This window comes from Catharus ustulatus, chromosome W (assembly GCF_009819885.2).
Source record: "Catharus ustulatus isolate bCatUst1 chromosome W, bCatUst1.pri.v2, whole genome shotgun sequence".
In the NCBI taxonomy this organism is placed as follows: Eukaryota; Metazoa; Chordata; class Aves; order Passeriformes; family Turdidae; genus Catharus; species Catharus ustulatus.
Window position 1 is genome coordinate 7460391 of NC_046261.2, and position 16997 is coordinate 7477387.

At 45.0% G+C, this 16997-nt stretch overlaps 1 protein-coding gene across 4 annotated transcripts in view; it reads left to right on the forward strand.

Moving 5' to 3' along the window:
* Positions 1–16773, forward strand: part of LOC117005064 (E3 SUMO-protein ligase PIAS2-like) — a 34493-nt gene extending 17720 nt beyond the window's left edge. The window contains exons 2-7 of one of the 4 annotated variants that reach the window (XM_033076303.1): positions 527–989; positions 10861–10945; positions 11556–11606; positions 11732–11822; positions 13644–13697; positions 15057–16773. In XM_033076303.1, coding sequence (XP_032932194.1) covers positions 527–989; positions 10861–10945; positions 11556–11606; positions 11732–11822; positions 13644–13655 — 702 coding nt within the window. In that variant the 3' untranslated portion in view covers positions 13656–13697; positions 15057–16773. The other 3 variants (XM_033076301.1, XM_033076300.1, XR_004419759.1) reach the window with 3 other exon arrangements.
* The last annotated feature ends 224 nt before the right edge of the window (positions 16774–16997 follow it).

Consider the following 16997-nt stretch of genomic DNA (forward strand, 5'->3'; position numbering starts at 1 on the left):
CACTGGGCGGCCCCGCACTGCTGACCCCGGTTCTGCCGGGCTTCCCCCCACTGCCGGGCTTCCCCGTGCTGCTGGCCCCGGCTCTGCCGGTCTTCCCGTCTTCCCCCCGCCACCGGGCTTCCCTGCGCTGCTGGCTCTGGCTCTGTCGGGTGGCCCCCTGCTGCCGGGCAGCCCCGCCCCACGCCGCTGGCCCATCCCGCACCGCCGGCCTCACCTCTGCTGGGTCTGGCCGGGCTCCAGCTCGGCTTGGGGCTGCTATGGGCTCTCACTTCCAGATTGGCAACTTTTAGAACATTGTTCATATATAAGCTGCTCTGGATTACAAACTGCACTTCCGGGTACGGACCAAAACTTTAGTCCAAATGGTGTGACTTATAATTGTGAAATTACTGTACTTTTGTGTCAGGTAGTACCTAAGATAACAAGTGTGAAACTAGAATGATTTAACATGCTTTACTATACTCCTCAAAAGTGCTTACTTGGGGTACTGTTGGTTTACCTGTGCTTACCTCTCTTTTCTTTCTAGAATATGGTATCAAGTTTTCGTGTTTTTGAACTACAAGTGTTGATGGGGTTTGCTGGACGTAATAAAAGCGGGCGGAAACATGACCTCCTGATGAGGGCACTGCACTTACTGAAGAGCGGCTGCAGGCCAACAGTTCAGATCAAAATCCGAGAACTCTATAGGCATCGGTATCCAAGGACGTTTGAAGGACTTTTGGATTTATTTGCTATAAAACCTGCAGTTTTCAATTTGGACAGTAGTTCCTCTCCTGCTGAGCTTGCTGGCATTCACCCACTCTCTTCTTCTTTAGTCACACCTCAGTCTCCTTCCTCGCCTGTCAATTCTGTGTTCCTCCAAGACACTAAGCCCCACTTTGAGATGCAGCAACCATCCCCTCCAATTCCACCTGTTCATCCTGATGTTCAACTGAAAAACTTACCATTTTATGATGTGCTTGATGTGCTCATAAAACCTACACATTTAGGTAAGAGTTTAATAGTGCTGTAGGTTGATTAATTCATGAAATAAGTGTTGCTAATGAAAGTACAAATTCTACTTCAATGGCTTTTTGCAGCTGGGAAAAAAGTGGAAACTCCCCTTCTCATCTCTACCCTTGCCCTCTCTTCACCACTTGTTCCCCAAAGTGCCAAGCCACACTTCAGAAAAGAGTGTTCTCTTTTGTAAATATTATATGATTCAAGATCTTTTCTTTTGAATATTAGAGTAGAATAGTTCAATTGGAAGGTACCTACAATGATCCTTCAACTGCCTGACCACTTTAGAGCTGGCCAGAAGTTAGAGTAATAGTCAAGGGCATTGTCCAAATGTTTTTTAAACACTGACATACTTGGGGCATTGACCACTGTTGGGGGTTGGGGGAGTTTTTTTTTACTCTTTCCCTCAGTGGAGAGAATTTTTTCCATTAGCATGTCAAAGTAAACTAACCCAGCAACTCCCTGGTTTCTAATTGCTCAAGACAAAAGAGGGGATGGGGATGAATAGCTCTAAGTTGCTTTGTCCTTGGGATGAGCCACTCACGCTGGCCCAAACTCGGAGGAGAGAACTTCTTTCTTGCTCCATGATGGGACCAGGCCCTGCACTCCGACACTGCTACAGCTTTGTGCTTCTGATAAACGCGCTGAGAACCGGGACGCAAACGGTGAGCGGAGGTTTCTTTTCCTTCCCCCATCTCCCACCTGGGACGGCCTTGCCGTGGCCGCCTGCCTGCTCCTGCAGTTCCCGCGACTGAGAAAAAAAAAGCCACTCTGCCCTCCCCTGCTCCACCGGGACTGTGTGGCCTGACCGGACAAAAGGACTGAGACTAAGTTTCGTTCTATTTTGTCACTGATCTGTTCATAACTGATGTTGTTCTTGTTTATCTTGTAGATATGTCAGTAAAGAACTGTTATTCCAAAACCCATACCTTTTGCCTGAGAGTTCCTTAATTTCCAAATTAGAGTAAACTGGGAGGGAGGGAATTTATTTTTTTCACTATCCATTTTGGAAAAAAAAACAACTCTCGCCTTTCTCTGGCAATACTGTCCCTTAAACCAGGACAGATCTTGGTGCCCGAATGTGGGGCAGAGGTTAAGGAATAACAGTTCTTCAGTTGCCTAAGATTGTCTTTTTGTGTGCTAGCAACTTGTGGTCCAGTTTAATCTGGTTTGGGCTGCACGTGTTCATACATGTATCTCTCCCATTTGCAAACCCTTACATAAACATGGACCCTATAACTAAGGCTACTGTGGTTGTTATCCAACTTGCTTTATGGCTTGATAAGGTGAGGAATTCACGGATTTTTAACTTCTTTTGGAAGGCAGGTACATGGATTCAGGGCTATCACACACTCACTGTATATTTCTGGGATTGCTCTAATAATGGTACTTCTGTGAGGGAATGACACCAGGGGAAATTTTCTCCCAGTCCTTCACCCAGATTTTTGGGTCTACCCCACCAGTTCTGGAAGGGTTCAAATATCCTCTAAATGCTAATGATATCATACAGTGGCTGGTGTTACTGATAGGCTTGTCCTATTTAACATTTAGAGATAAGGGGGGATTGAGCTGGATAACAACTCTGATACCTACTCCAGGAAATAGGGATGGTGCTGCAGACATTGACCCTGCCCCAGAGACTAGGGATGCTGCCCCAGAGCCTGACCCTGCCCCACAGTCCACCTCAGAAAGGAACCACCCGGAGTGGGTAGGGGTTCTAGTGAAACAGATAAATGAGCCAGATGATGGAGGAGTACCTCTCCCCAGCTGGTTAGAAGCCCTGCCTTAAAGGGGAAGAATCCAGTGATGCTGCAGTGGAACCCATAGGTGTTACATCTGCTCAGGTTCCAGCAGAATTGCAAGGACACACACAGCCAGCAGCAGTCACCCCTGTGGAAACTAGAAAGTCTGAAATGAAAACAAGGCACCTAGAGAAAGAGGACCAGAGAGGAGGGCCCTCACAACCAGCAGGGGAGCCAGAGGTTAAAATCATCACTGAGTCCCTGTCTTATGAAAATCTCCGCAATCTGCGGAAAGATATTGCACGAAGGGGTCGGGAGGCTTTGACAACTTGGTTACTTCGGGTCTGGGACCTCATGGGTACAGGTGTGCACTTGGATGGTACAGAAGCAAGGAATTTGAGTTCCTTGTCCCAGGACTCAGGTGTGGACCACATATTCGTAAGGGAGCCAGGCCCCCTTCCCCTCTGGGAGCGGCATTTAATGAGTGTAAGAGACAGGTTTGTCAACAGAGAAAGAATGCAGGACCACCACCATGGAATGCATTGGAAAACCCTTGAGGAAGGAATTCAAAAGCTGAGAGAAGTGGAAGTACTGGAGGTACGCTTTGAGAGTGGTGGACAGCATGACAATGACCCTGACAAGGTCAGGTGCACAGGGCACATGCTGTGGAATCTGGCAAACCTAAGACCATCTCAATATACCACCTTCATTGCAATGATTAATGCTGATGAACACGGAGAAACAGAGAGCTCTGTTGCTAACAAGCTTCGGGATTTTCACAGTATGATGAATGGCGCAGTGCAGGCCCAGGTTTCTGCTGTGGTCAATGATGGCATACAGGCAGGGATAAGGGAGGAGATGAAGGAAGTGAGGGGGATGAGAGGTGAGATAAGTGAGATGAGGGAGGAGATCAGGAAGATCAAGGCAGCACCAGTGCGAGCCTCGTACCCCAAGGTTACAGCCCAACGCCCCCCAGCTAGTGAAAGAGGGTACACCCCACGAGCTGACCTGTGTTTTTTTCTGCGTAACCATGGGGAAGACATGGGAAAATGGGATGGGAAACCCACTTCTGTCTTGGCAGCACGGGTGCATCAATTCAGGGAGGGAAATGCTAACCGAGGGAGCTACACTAAAGTGAAGGTAGCCTCAACCTCCCATGACCAAGGTTCTGGGCATTACAGAAGGGAGGATAATCTGTCAGACCCACTTGAAGGAACCTCCACTATGTATGTTCAGGAAAGGAATAATAGCCAGGGCTAGAGGGACCCTGCCTCTAGCCAGGGAGAGGCACGGGATAACAGAGTCTATTGGATTGTGTGGATCTGATGGCCTGGCACATCAGAACCACAAGAATATAGGGTATTAGTTGATACTGGTTCACAATGCACCCTAATACCATCAGAACATGTGGGGGAAGAGCGTGTTTCCATTGTTGGAGTGACGGGGGGATCACAGGAATTGACTTTGCTGGAAGCTGAGGTGAGCCTGACTGGGAAGGAGTGGCAGAAACATCCAATTATAACTGGCCCAGAGGCTCCGCGCATTCTAGGCATAGACTTTCTCAGGAGTGGCTATTATAAAGACCCAAAGGGATTCAGGTGCACTTTTGGAATAGCTGCTATAGCGGTAGAGGGCATTAAGCAGTTGAACACCTTCCCTGGACTGTCAGAAAACCCATCTGCAATGGGACTTCTGAAGGTGGAAGAACAGCGAGTGCCAATTGCAACCTCAACAGTGCACTGCCGGCAGTACCGAACGAATCAAAATGCCGTGATCCCCATGCACAAGATGATCCGTGAGCTGGAGAGCCAAGGGGTGGTCAGCAAAATCCAATCACCCTTCAACAGCCCCATCTGGCCTGTGCGCGAGTCTGATGGAGAATGGAGACTGACTGTGGACTATCGTGCACTGAATGAAGTGACTCCACCGCTGAGCACTGCGGTGCCAGACATGCCGGAGCTCCAGTACGAGTTGCAGTCCAAGACAGCAAGGTGGTATGCCACCATTGACATTGCCAACACATTTTTCTCCATTCCTCTAGCAACAGAGTGCAGGCCTCAGTTTGCTTTCACCTGGAGGGGCGTGCAGTACACCTGGAATCGTCTGCCCCAGGGGTGGAAACACAGCCCCACCATCTGCCATGGACTGATCCAGGCTGCACTGGAAAAGAGTGAAGCTCCAGAACACCTGCAATACATCGATGACATCATTGCATGGGGGAACACGGCAGTGGAGGTATTTGAGAAGGGAGAGAAAATCATCCAGATTCTGCTGAGAGCCGGCTTTGCCATTAAAAAGAACAAAGTCAAAGGACCTGCCAGAGAGATCCAGTTCCTGGGAGTAAAGTGGCAAGATGGATGGCACCAGATCCCCACTGAGGTCATCAATAAGATCACTGTGATGTCTCCACCAACCAACAAGAAGGAAACACAAGCTTTCTTAGGCGCCATAGGCTTTTGGAGAATGCACATTCCTGAGTACAGTCAGATTGTGAGCCCTCTCATACTGGTCACCCGTAAGAAGAACAATTTTCACTGGAGTGCTGAGCAGCAGCAAGCCTTTGCCCAGATCAAGCAGGAGATCGCTCATGCGGTAGCCCTTGACCCAGTCAGGACGGGATCAGAGGTGAAGAATGTGCTTTATTCTGCAGCCAGGAACCATGGACTGTCTTGGAGCCTTTGGCAGAAGGTTCCTGGGGAGACTCGAGTCCGACCTCTGGGATTCTGGAGCCGAAGCTACAGAGGGTCTGAAGCCAATTACACTCCCACAGAGAAGGAGATCTTGGCTACCTATGAGGGAGTCCAAACTGCTTCAGAAATGATCGGCACGGAAGCACAACTCATCCTGGCACCTTGACTACCAGTGCTGGGGTGGATGTTCAAAGGAAAGGTTTCCTCTACCCACCATGCCACCGATGCCACATGGAGCAAGTGGATTGCCCTCATCACGTAACGCGCCTGCATTGGAAACCCGACTCGCTCTGGGATTTTGGAGACAATTGTGAACTGGCCAGAAGGTGAAAACTTTGGTCTCACCGATGACAAGGAACAAGAACAAGTAACCCGGGCTGAAGAAACCCCACCGTATAACCAACTGCCAGCAGATGAAACATGCTCTGCTCTTTTCAGTGATGACTCCTACCGCATCGTGGGGATGAACTGGAAGTGGAAAGCAACTGTATGGAGCCCCACATGACAGGTTGCACAAGCTACCGAAGGAGAAGGTGGATCAAGTCAACTTGCTGAACTCAAAACTGTTCCGCTGGCCTTGGACATTGCTGAGAGAGAGAAGTGACCAAAACTCTACCTCTATACTGACTCATGGATGGTAACCAGTGCTCTGTGGGGTTGGCTGGAAAGGTGGAAAAAGGCAAACTGGCAACATAGGGGAAAACCAATCTGGGCTGCTGATTAGTGGAAAGACATTGCCACCCGGGTAGAGAAGCTCCCTGTGAAAGTTCGTCATGTGGATGCCCATGTCCCAAAGAGTCGGGCTAATGAGGAGCACCGACACAACGAGCAGGTAAATCAGGCCTCAGAGATAGAGGTGTCACAGATAGACTTAGATTGGCAGCACAAGGGAGAATTGTTCCTGGCTCGATGGGCCCATGATGCCTCAGGTCATCAGGGCAGAGATGCCACCTATAAGTGGGCACGAGACCGAGGGGTGGATCTAACCATGAACAGTATTTCTCAAGTTATCCATGACTGTGATGCATGTGCTACCATCAAGCAAGCCAAGCGGGTGAAGCCCCTCTGGTATGGTGGGCGTTGGTCCAAATATAAGTACAGGGAGGCCTGGCAGATTGACTACATCACACTGCCTCAAACCCGCCAAGGCAAACGCTACGTACTGACTATGGTAGAAGCCACCACCGGATGGTTGGAGACCTACCCTGGGCCTCACGCCACTGCTCGGAACACCATCCTGGGCCTTGAAAAACAGGTCCTTTGGAGGCATGGTACCCCTGAGAGAATTGAGTCAGACAACGGTACTCGTTTCAAGAACAACCTCATAAACAGCTGGGCTAAGGAACATGGCATTGAATGGGTGACCATATCCCCTACCATGCACCAGCAACTGGGAAGGTCGAACGGTGCAATGGCCTGCTTAAAACCACCTTGAAGGCACTTGGTGGGGGGACTTTCAAGAACTGGGAAAGTAATCTACCAAAGGCCACATGGTTAGTGAATACCCAAGACTCCACTAACCGAGCAGGCCCTGCCCAATCTTAGCTCTTGGGAACACCAGATGGAGATAACGTTCCAGTGGTACACATGAGAGGTATGCTAGGGAAAACTGTTTGGGTGAACTCTGCCTCCAGCAAAGACAATCATGTCCGTGGGGTGGTTTTTGCTCAAGGACCAGGTTGTACCTGGTGGGTGATGCAAAAGGATGGAGAAACCCGATGCATACCCCAAGGAGACCTTGTTCTAGGGTGAACTGTCTATGATACTGTGTCTGTAACTGCATGTATGTATATAATTTAAAGGTTCCAATTTGATGTAGTATGTTAGCATGGGAAAAATTCTGGGGTGGATGATATTGGAGGTTGGGGGAGTTTTTTTTACTCTTTCCCTCAGTGGAGAGAATTTTTCCCATTAGTATGTCAAAGTAACCTAGCCCAGCAACTCCCTGGTTTCTAATTGCTCAAGACAAAGAGGGGGTGGGGATGAATAACTGTAAGTTGCTTTGTCCTTGGGATGAACCACTTGCGCTGGCCAGCCCAAACGCGGAGGAGAGAACTACTTCTTTCTTGCTCCATGGTGCGACCAGGCCCTGCACTCCGACACTGCCTCAGCTTCGTGCTTCTGAGAACAGCGCTGAGAACCGGGACACAAACGGTGAGTGGAGGTTTCTTTTCCTTCCCCCGTCTCCCACCTGGGACGACCTTGCCGTGGCTGCCTGCCTGCTCCTGCAGTTCCCGCGACTGAGAAAAAAAAAGCCACTCCGCCCCCCCGCTCCACCGGGACCGTGTGGCCTGACCGGACAAAAGGACTGAGACTAAGTTTCGTTCTATTTTGTCACTGATCTGTTCATAACTGATGTTGTTCCTGTTTATCTTGTAGATATATCAGTAAAGAACTGTTATTCCAAAACCCAAACCTTTTGCCTGAGAGTTCCTTAATTTCCAAATTATAGTAAACTGGGAGGGAGGGAATTTTATTTTTTCACTATCCATTTTGGAAAAAAATACAACTCTCGCCTTTTTCTTTTTCTGGCGATACGGTCCCTTAAACCAGGACAACCACGTATCTAAGCAGCCTGTTCCAGTGCTTGACCACCCTCTTTGGTAAAAAAATGCTTCCTAATATTTAGTCTGAACCTCCACTTTTGGCTGAAATATTTGGACCTGAAATCTCTGCCTGTTGCAAGTGAGGAACACATCTGTCAGGGTGTGGTGGGTTGACCTTGGTTGGATGCCAGGTGTCCACCAGGCTGCTCTATCACTCCCCAGCAGGACAGGGGAGAGAAAATAAGATGGAAAACAACTTGTAGGTTGAGATAAGGCAGTTTACTAAAGCAAAAAAAGAAAAAAGTTTATTCTCTACTTCCCATCAGTGAGCAATTTTCAGACACTTCCCAGGAAGCAGGGTTTCAGCATGCATTGTGGTTGCTCCAGAAGGCAAATATTGTAGAATAACAAATGCCCCACCCCCTCCCCCGTTCATCCTCCCTCCCTTAGCTTTTATATCTGAGCTGATGTCGTATGGCATGGAATAACTCTTTGGTCAGTTTGGGTCACCTGGCCTGGTTGTGTCCCCTCCCAGGATCTTGCCCACCCCCAGCCCCTTGATAAGGGGGAATGCTGAGATATAGCACTGATGCTGTGCCAGTGCTGCTTAGCAGTAGTCAAAACACTGGTGTGTTATCAACGCCTTTCTATCTCCCAATGCAAAGGACAGTACTGCGAAGGCTGCTACAGAGAAATGAACTCCAGCTTAGCCAGACCTAATACAGAGGGTAAACAGGAAAAGGATTTCAGGGTCCGTAATTAATAAGTTACAACAACATAAAGAGAACAAATGTACTGGTTTGTTAGTTTACCCTTCTCTTGCTTCAGCAATTCTGCAGGTTCTGATATCTGGCACGGAAATAGATAATTTGTGCTGCAGTGTTCAGTGTTGTACTCAGATTAGTGAAGGTTTCTCAGCCTACAAGTTGTTGCCATACTGTATATTAAAATGTTGGATGGACCTTTGTCTTCCAAATAACCTGAAATCTCAGTTTAACTTCCTCAAATGCCTCATTCTTCAATGTATTTAATTGTTTGGAAATATGTTTTCTGTCTTGAAATTCAACCTGACTTACCTTACATAGGAAAAAATGTTCCCAAACTATTTAGTAGTATTGTTTAGAAACACTTCAGCATTTTGCAAGCTGTTTGCATCTTCTTTATGCATTTTAGTTTCTTAACTGATCATGGAGTCTTTCAGACTGCACCACAACTCATATTTGTGAGGAGGAGTGGGGAAATGAGATATGAGGAATGGATGATATGCAAATAATGGGCTTTTCTTTCTCTCTTACTGAGACAGGGGAGATTCAGATTAGATATTAGAAAAAAAATTCCACTGTTTGGGTGGTCAAGCATTGGGATAGGTTTCCCAGGGAGATGGTGGAGTCACCATCCCTGGAGGTATTCAAGAGGTATCTGGATCTGGTGCTGAGTGATGTGATATAGGGATTTAGTGGTTACAGTGATAGTGCTGGGTTGACAGTTGGACTGGATGATCTTAAAGGTCTCTTCCAACCTTGATGATTCTATGACTCTGATTTTAGAAGGACAAGAACATTGGCTGAAAATTACTCTTACCATGGATTCACATGCAAATTTGGATGTGAGGCTTCCTTTATTTATTTTTTTTTACTGATGTGGATAGCTTAGAGTCCCAGTTAGTAGACCTGGGTGATTGAGATATGGAACAAACAAGTTTTATGTGTTTGAGAATTAAGGATTCAAAAAACAGGTAGGTCAGAGAGCTAGGAGTATAGTCCACTTCACTGCAACTCTTTTAAAGAGATGAGTGTAGGTATTCTTTTGCACTGAGAACACAAGAGCAGGTGTAGGTCTGGGGGTTTAATTTTAACCAACACTCAATTCAACAACAGAATATTTCCATGATTTTTTTTACATGTGCTCAAGTATCATTTTAAAATATAAAATGTTGTCTGTGGTGTGTGTGTGTGCACATGCATACGTGCACAATGTAGCTGGTTTGAGTTGTTTTGAGGAACTTAGTGTGTGTTTGCTCTACCTGGGTTCTATTTCATGTTTGTGTCCTTTTTGTGTGTTTTTTATGGGCATAGAGATTACTATTCTCTCAATGTCACAGTGTACAAGACAGTGTAGTAGCTTTTCCAAATTTGCCTGGTTTAGTTGTGCTATTTTTGTGTTTGTCCTTCTTGCTACTTACTTTAAATTGTTGGACAAGTCCAATGAACTTTTATTTCAGGTCAAGATTTCTAACTTCTCAGTTGAAAGAAAGTAGAAAAGTAACATGTACAAACTATGAACCTTTAATACTAAAATATTACAGTTTCACATCACTGACAGACAAGTCAGTTTCTGATATGAAAGTTTCATTTATTTATTTATTTATTGCTAAATGCTACTGATGTAATTCCCAGATATCAAGGCTAGCTGGTTTCTGTGGCCTTAGGGGTTGTGTTCCTTCTCCCCCTTCTCCTCTCTCCTCCTTCTCAAAGGTTTAGTTACAATTAGGTGTTTCTGAATTGAGTAATTTTCCATCGGTCCATTAATAACTTCTGGTGTACGTTCTCTTCTTGTAGTACATTAAAATAGCTGTGTTATGTTTTGTTGCGTGTTTGTTTGAACCTTTCTCTCCTAGGAGAAAGGGTTATGATGCTGCTTGCCAAGCTTCTTTAGTAGTAAAGTGTAATGTGATATTAAGCCATCTGAATGTAGTTGAATGAATGATTTGTTCCCTTCTTTTTTGTTGATGATTTTGTTGCATGTAGTTCAACCACAATTTGAATATAAGTGACTTAAGCCTCATTCCAGAAAAAAACCCCAAATCCCTCAATTATAGATCCCGTTTTAATCAATTACTTTAATTACCATAGGTAAACCTCTTTTGTGTCTCTCTCTTTGTAGTACAGAGCAGTATTCAGAGGTTCCAAGAGAAGTTTTTTATCTTTGCTTTAACACCTCATCAGGTCAGAGAAATCTGTATTTCCAGGTAAGAAGTGTGGCATAGTCGAGGTAAACTTTTGCAAAATTTCTGGAGAAAGTGTGGGGTTTTTGGTTCATTTTTATGCAGCACATAAAGCTTGCAGATGCCGAATGATAATCTTCACTGAAGTTACTCCAACTGTTCTATTTTCTTCAGGGACTACTATGCACAGAATTTATGTGCATTTAGGGTAAAACCTACCTCATTAAAGAGTTAATGATTACTCTGTTCCAAATAATTGTCGCTTTTTAGAGAAGTGATAAGCTTTTCTTCCCTGTGTTTCCTGACTGCAGGAATAGAAGGCTGCTTTTTTGTCACAGGATTCATGTTGTTGCAAGACCTATGGTGTAAGCCGAGAGGGTTTTTCCTTTGGCAAAATCATACTTTATTGTTACTATAAACTCTTGACAGAGAATGCTGATCTTAAAGTCCTGTGTAATTTGCAGTAGGTAAACAAAGGTGTTGCTTATAAAACTTGTTCATCGCTCAATAAAAGAAAAATAAGAACAAAGTTTAGTGATGTTGGGGCAGGTGTGCCAGTTATTTCTCTGTATGACTGGAATATGAGAGCTACTGTCTAAATGGATACTTCTCTTTTTATTTCTCTTTGTCACAGAGACTTCTTGCCTGGGGGCAGAAGAGGTTACACAGTCCAAGTTCAGCTAAGGTACCTTTTTCATAGTGTTCTCTTACAACTTTTTATTGGCTAGTGTAACATAAGTCTAGATGTTTGTGGGGACATATGAATGTGGTGACACTTGAAAATTATGCTTTTTCTCTTTGGGGATATAGGTTATGCCTAGCAGAGACAAGCTGCCCTCAAGAAGATAATTACCCTAATAGTTTGTGTATTAAAGTAAACGGGAAACTGTTTCCATTGCCGGTAAGCTTGTTTGTATGTGACTTGTGGTGTGTGTGTGTGTTATCTGTAACATTAGCTTGCTAAAACAGTCAAGCTGTTTATTATCACATACATTTCTCTGGTTACTGTTAGGTATATAGTTTGTATGTTGTCTATGTGAGATAACCATTACTACTGTTAATCATGTTACAGCCACTGCATGGAGTAATTGTGTTTTAGCCACCTATAACAAACCTTATCTATTGCAGTTAACAAAATATGTCAAAACCAAACCAGTGTCTGCATGAAGAATCCTCCTCCTAGGTATTCAAATTGAGTTTGACTTGATTGGTAGTAACCCTCACTGTTTGGGCTGTTTATATTTGTGATTGGCTTGAGTTCCTTCTTGTTGCAAGGGAATGGTATTGCTTTCTTGTGTACAAGTTTGTATGCTGCTCTGCATCTGTCTGGTTAGTGCAAAATTCATTGCGTGAATGAAGAACAGACACATTTTAGGATTCTTAGCATTTACTGATACTAAAACAGAACAGTGTTGGCAGTCATACACTTCACTGGTGTCTGATGTTTAAAAACTAGTACATTAGCACGATCATCTCAAGGCATAATATTTATACATATATACTAAAAGGTAAAAACACCTCATTATTCTTAAAAAGTCTCTGGAATGAGTATCTCTGTACAATAGAACAGAGAAACTCTTATGCAACCTGTTCTGAAATGGTTCTGGAAGCTATTGAAGATGGAAAAAGTAGTAGTACAGAAGTTTATTCTTCAGCGGTGGGTTTGGAAAAATGCTATGTGGACAGAGAAGGTGTGAAACCTCTTTTTTATTATGTCTGTCACCACCTTGATGTATCAGATGTATTGTCCTGTATGCTCCCTCCTGCATTTGCAACCCATGACTGGTTTTTTGCCTCTACTCATCTTAAAGGAGACTCTTTAGCTTCTCTTCCTCTTACTTCTTTGGCCATTGCATCACTGTTCTTCTGTCTGTCTTCAGTGTGTAAGAAGGTTTCTTTCATGTTTTCCAGTCAGTATTTTTTGCAAATGCCAGTTATGTTCTCTGATAAGCTTGAGGATTTTCTCCTTTCTTACGCAGATTGTCTTCTTTTCTTTAAGCAAGGAACCAAAAAAATTTGGTCTGATATTATCTTATGGACATCAATGTTTGCTGATGCCTAGTCTTGCGAATATAGTTTATGCCCTGCTATGCTGTCTTATGCTCTTCATTTTGTACATAACATATGTCACAGTCATAGCAAAAATTGTTTGTAATCTTAGATTATTGCTTTGCTTTAGATCTAAATCCTGTAGGTTCTTCCTGCACATCAGGATTCTTTAATTTTTCATCTGAACTTTAGGTGAAAAAGTAAATAAATTATTGTCTTGGCAACTTCCTTTCCTCTCCTCCTTCAGTATGAGCTGAATGAAAAATGCAATCTCAGTCCAAATGCTTCTGCCAACATTTTCTGTTGATTTTTGTCACTGTCTGCATCCCTCTGGCAGTTTCTTTCTGTTGCAGGAAATGCAAGATAATTTCCTTGTCTCAAAGACCACTATTGTCCGACTCAGTAGTGTGTGTATTAATTAATCAGTGATGCCAGCCTCTATTGCCAACTTGCACAATTCTTAAATGAGTACTGTTCTGTCTTTCCCTAGTATAGAAGTTCATGCTTCTGCAGATGTCTGTAAATTATTCTTGGTTGTTTCCTTGACTGCAGTCCTCACCAGAAACTTCAGAAAAATGCTGCCAGTGTACCAGTACTGCTTCAGGTTGTGCCAACTAATGTTAACATGGTATTTCCTTGTATTCATACAACTATCTGTGTCCTCCTTTTATAGTGTTGGTTCTGACATAAAAGGAGGAATTGTAGAGTCTTGCATGCTGCTATCTTGGTAAGTAACAAGGTTTTTATACACTATGAACTACAGCAGGTGGTTCTTCTGTTGATGTTTTTTGTAAGCAAGACAGAATGTGAAAATTCAAAAGGTGATTTGCTTTTCTTAGGGAACCTCCATAAACCACTGCAGATCTCTTTCAAAGGCCAAAATCAAATATGTCAGGGAAGGTTGGAAATAGCCAGATATTAAGAGCAATCATGCTTTCTGTTGATAGATTTTTCTGGCTATAACAGGTGATACCTGCTTTGACTAATAAGGTTATTGAAACAAGTGTGGAAGACTTAAAGACACAAATTATGTTGGGACTTGCTAGCCACTAGATTTGGCAGCCTAACTAAACAGTGCTAGACCATGCTGGTTGAGATAGGCAAGCAGAGTGTTCTTAACTCCTGGAAGGCCAGGAAGGGAAGGTTTTAAGTTGTTCTAGGAGTACAAGATTGAATCTGTTTTCAAGGTCATTGCGAAAGAAAACACCAAAAACTTGACTGAAATGAAGCATGTGCACTGCAGAGTCTCTCTCTAAAAAAAAAAAAAAAAAAGAAAAAAGAAAAGAAAAAAAAGTTGGGAAATGCAAGAGAACTTGCATTCTTGCTCTCTTGAGTGCAAGGCAATTTCATTTTTAGGTTGGAGGCCAGCAGGCTTACTGTGGCTGGTACAGTATGGGGGAAATACTCTCCTGAATATTGCAGGGATGGTGTGTTTGTCCACATAAGCTGATAATGTCACCATAGATAGTAGACAAAGGCCTACTACACCAAAGCAATGGGGATATATACCCTATAAATGGCAGCAGTTCTTATGTCTGATTAAAGGCAAATAATTCATTCTTTTACATGTGAAATTATCAGTAGTTTCCTTTCATCTGCTGCCTCTATGTTCTGTGATGAAGGGCACATGGTAAGGTGCCTAGTAGCTACTGGGTCACTCCTCTGGGGTAAGAACAATGAAAGGCAGTGATTATCCTATGGTGGATGTCCTGGTTTAGGGCAAATGTTGGCAGGAAACCTCCAAAGGGGTCTCCTCTAAAATGCAGATTTCAGTGACCTCATCCCCCAACTGGTTTGGGAGAATAATCTCCTTGGAGAAAAGTGAAAAAACTGTTTATTTAACAAACAAAGTATTCACAAGCATGAAAAATGAATACTATTTGTAGAGAGTTAGGGACATGCGTGCGGAAGATATCGGGCTGTACGGTCAGTTAGGACACACCCCCTCTGCAGCCAGACCCCTGCCCTGTACCTGGATGTACCTTGCTGACGTAAGCAGGAGGAAGTGACACTAACTACCCAAGCTATAAGAACCCTTGTGACCCCTCAATAAACGCCATTTGTTTTTCCACCACATTGGTGTCAGGAGCATTTGGACTGAGTGGCCCTGTGGTTGGGTCGCTGTGCCGGGCCAAAACCAGGTCACCACGCCTTGAGAAGGCAACATCTGGTGCCGAAACCCGGGAGGAATTTACGCCTGGAATTCGGGGTTCGCCTGGACGAGGCGCCGGCGGCCGCTCAGCTGGACTAGAGCGGCAGGGAAGGACGCTTCCCGGACCAGCGAAGAGCATGGACGCTATCGCGAAGGTCGTAAGTCAGATTCGTACGCAGTACGGTATACAGTGTCAGCTTAAAGATTTTATTCTCGCAGTGCCGAGATTGATTAAGCTGGGGGCTATAGAAAGCCCAGTCGACGTTCTCCATCCGGAGATATGGGATAAGTGCACTAAGGTGCTGGCTGAGGAAACCATGTCCTCGGGCTCGGGAAAAACTCTGAAATCGTGGGGGAGGCTGATGCAGGCTTTGCGAAAAGCTCGGGAGGAACAGGAGACCTGGAAAACCACGCAGACTTGTTTATTAGCCATGCCGCTGTTGGAGATCGGGGCTGCGACGCAAACTGCGGAAGACTTAGACCCGGTCGAGCGCGGGGACTCCGGAACTCCGGAACCCCCCTCTGCTACTGGACTCACCATTGGAGGGGGGGGAACACACGCGGATGTTTTGGCAAGGGCTCGCGAAAGAGGCGCGGAATGCTGCTATATTATCAGAGCCCGAAGCGGCTGCAAAACTGCGGCGACCGCACATGTTTGAAAATGGCGCCGGACCGCATGGCAGTGGCGTAGGGGGCGGAAATGCAGGAGGCTCGCCAAACAGCGCAAGCGCGGGCAAGCAGGGAGGCGGGGAAACTCCCGGAGAGAGACTTAAAACCATTCAAAGTGCTCAGTTTAAATCATGTCCTTATAAGGCAAGAACCTCCCCCGGTAGCAGGCGGGGCGTGCCCAGGGGGAAGGAGCGACCCAATCCTACGAGGAAGAGGGGCGGGGGCAGAACCCGAGGAAAAAGCTCTGAAACCCGGAAACACCCAGCCAGTCCACTTCCGGCTCCGAGTCGAGCTCCAGCCGGGCAGCGCTCCCGACCCCAGCATAGCCTCTGCCGGGCATACTGTCGGCAGAGAAAGAAGGCGTCTTTGTGCCCCAGACCACCATGGAAGCCTCTGCCCACGACTGCCCACAGCCGCCCACAGCCGCCCGGAGAGGGACAGCCACGAAGACGCTGCTGTGAAGCGCCCAGAAGCACCTTGAGAAGCCACTGGAACCAGGAAGTGAAAGTCTGGGAGCTCCGAGAACTCCTAGCTACGACTCTACGGCAATTGTTTCTTTGTATCAAAAACCAAAAGTCCAATTTCAGAAGGCAACAGCACAGAAGGACGTTCAAAACATCCAAAAACACAAAGTATCCTGCTGATACTACGTAGCCAAAAGTAACTCCAACTCTATCTGACTCAGCGTCCATGGAGACAAGAAAATTTCTCCCCGAGAAATAAACCCAATCACACGAAAAGCCACCATCTCAAGCAAGATGTGAAACTCAAACACCTACACAAATTAGAATGCAGAAAAAACCCTTAATAAACATCCACCCAGTTAAAATAAAAACCAGAAAAATTAAAGACATTAATCCAAGTGACGTTTGCCCTCAAGAAAGTTCAACAGCTGTTTTACCCATCTCAGAACTAAATTTGTCAAAGCCTATATATTTTGCAAACCTTACTAAGTTAATATTTGTCTTGTTAACTCGTTCTCTTGCAGTTGCAAAAAACATGTTTTACCAATGCAGCAAATACATGTTAATGTCTCTTAAAAGTGTATTGAAGTCGGCACCACAATGTTTGTTAATGTTGTTTGTATACATTGCACTAGCATTATATGTTATTAGCCATCCAGAAAAACTTTAAGATGTTACGATCTTTAACATTATAAGTTTAGTGAATCGAAATTATGTGAATTGGTTTAGTGGAAAATATTTC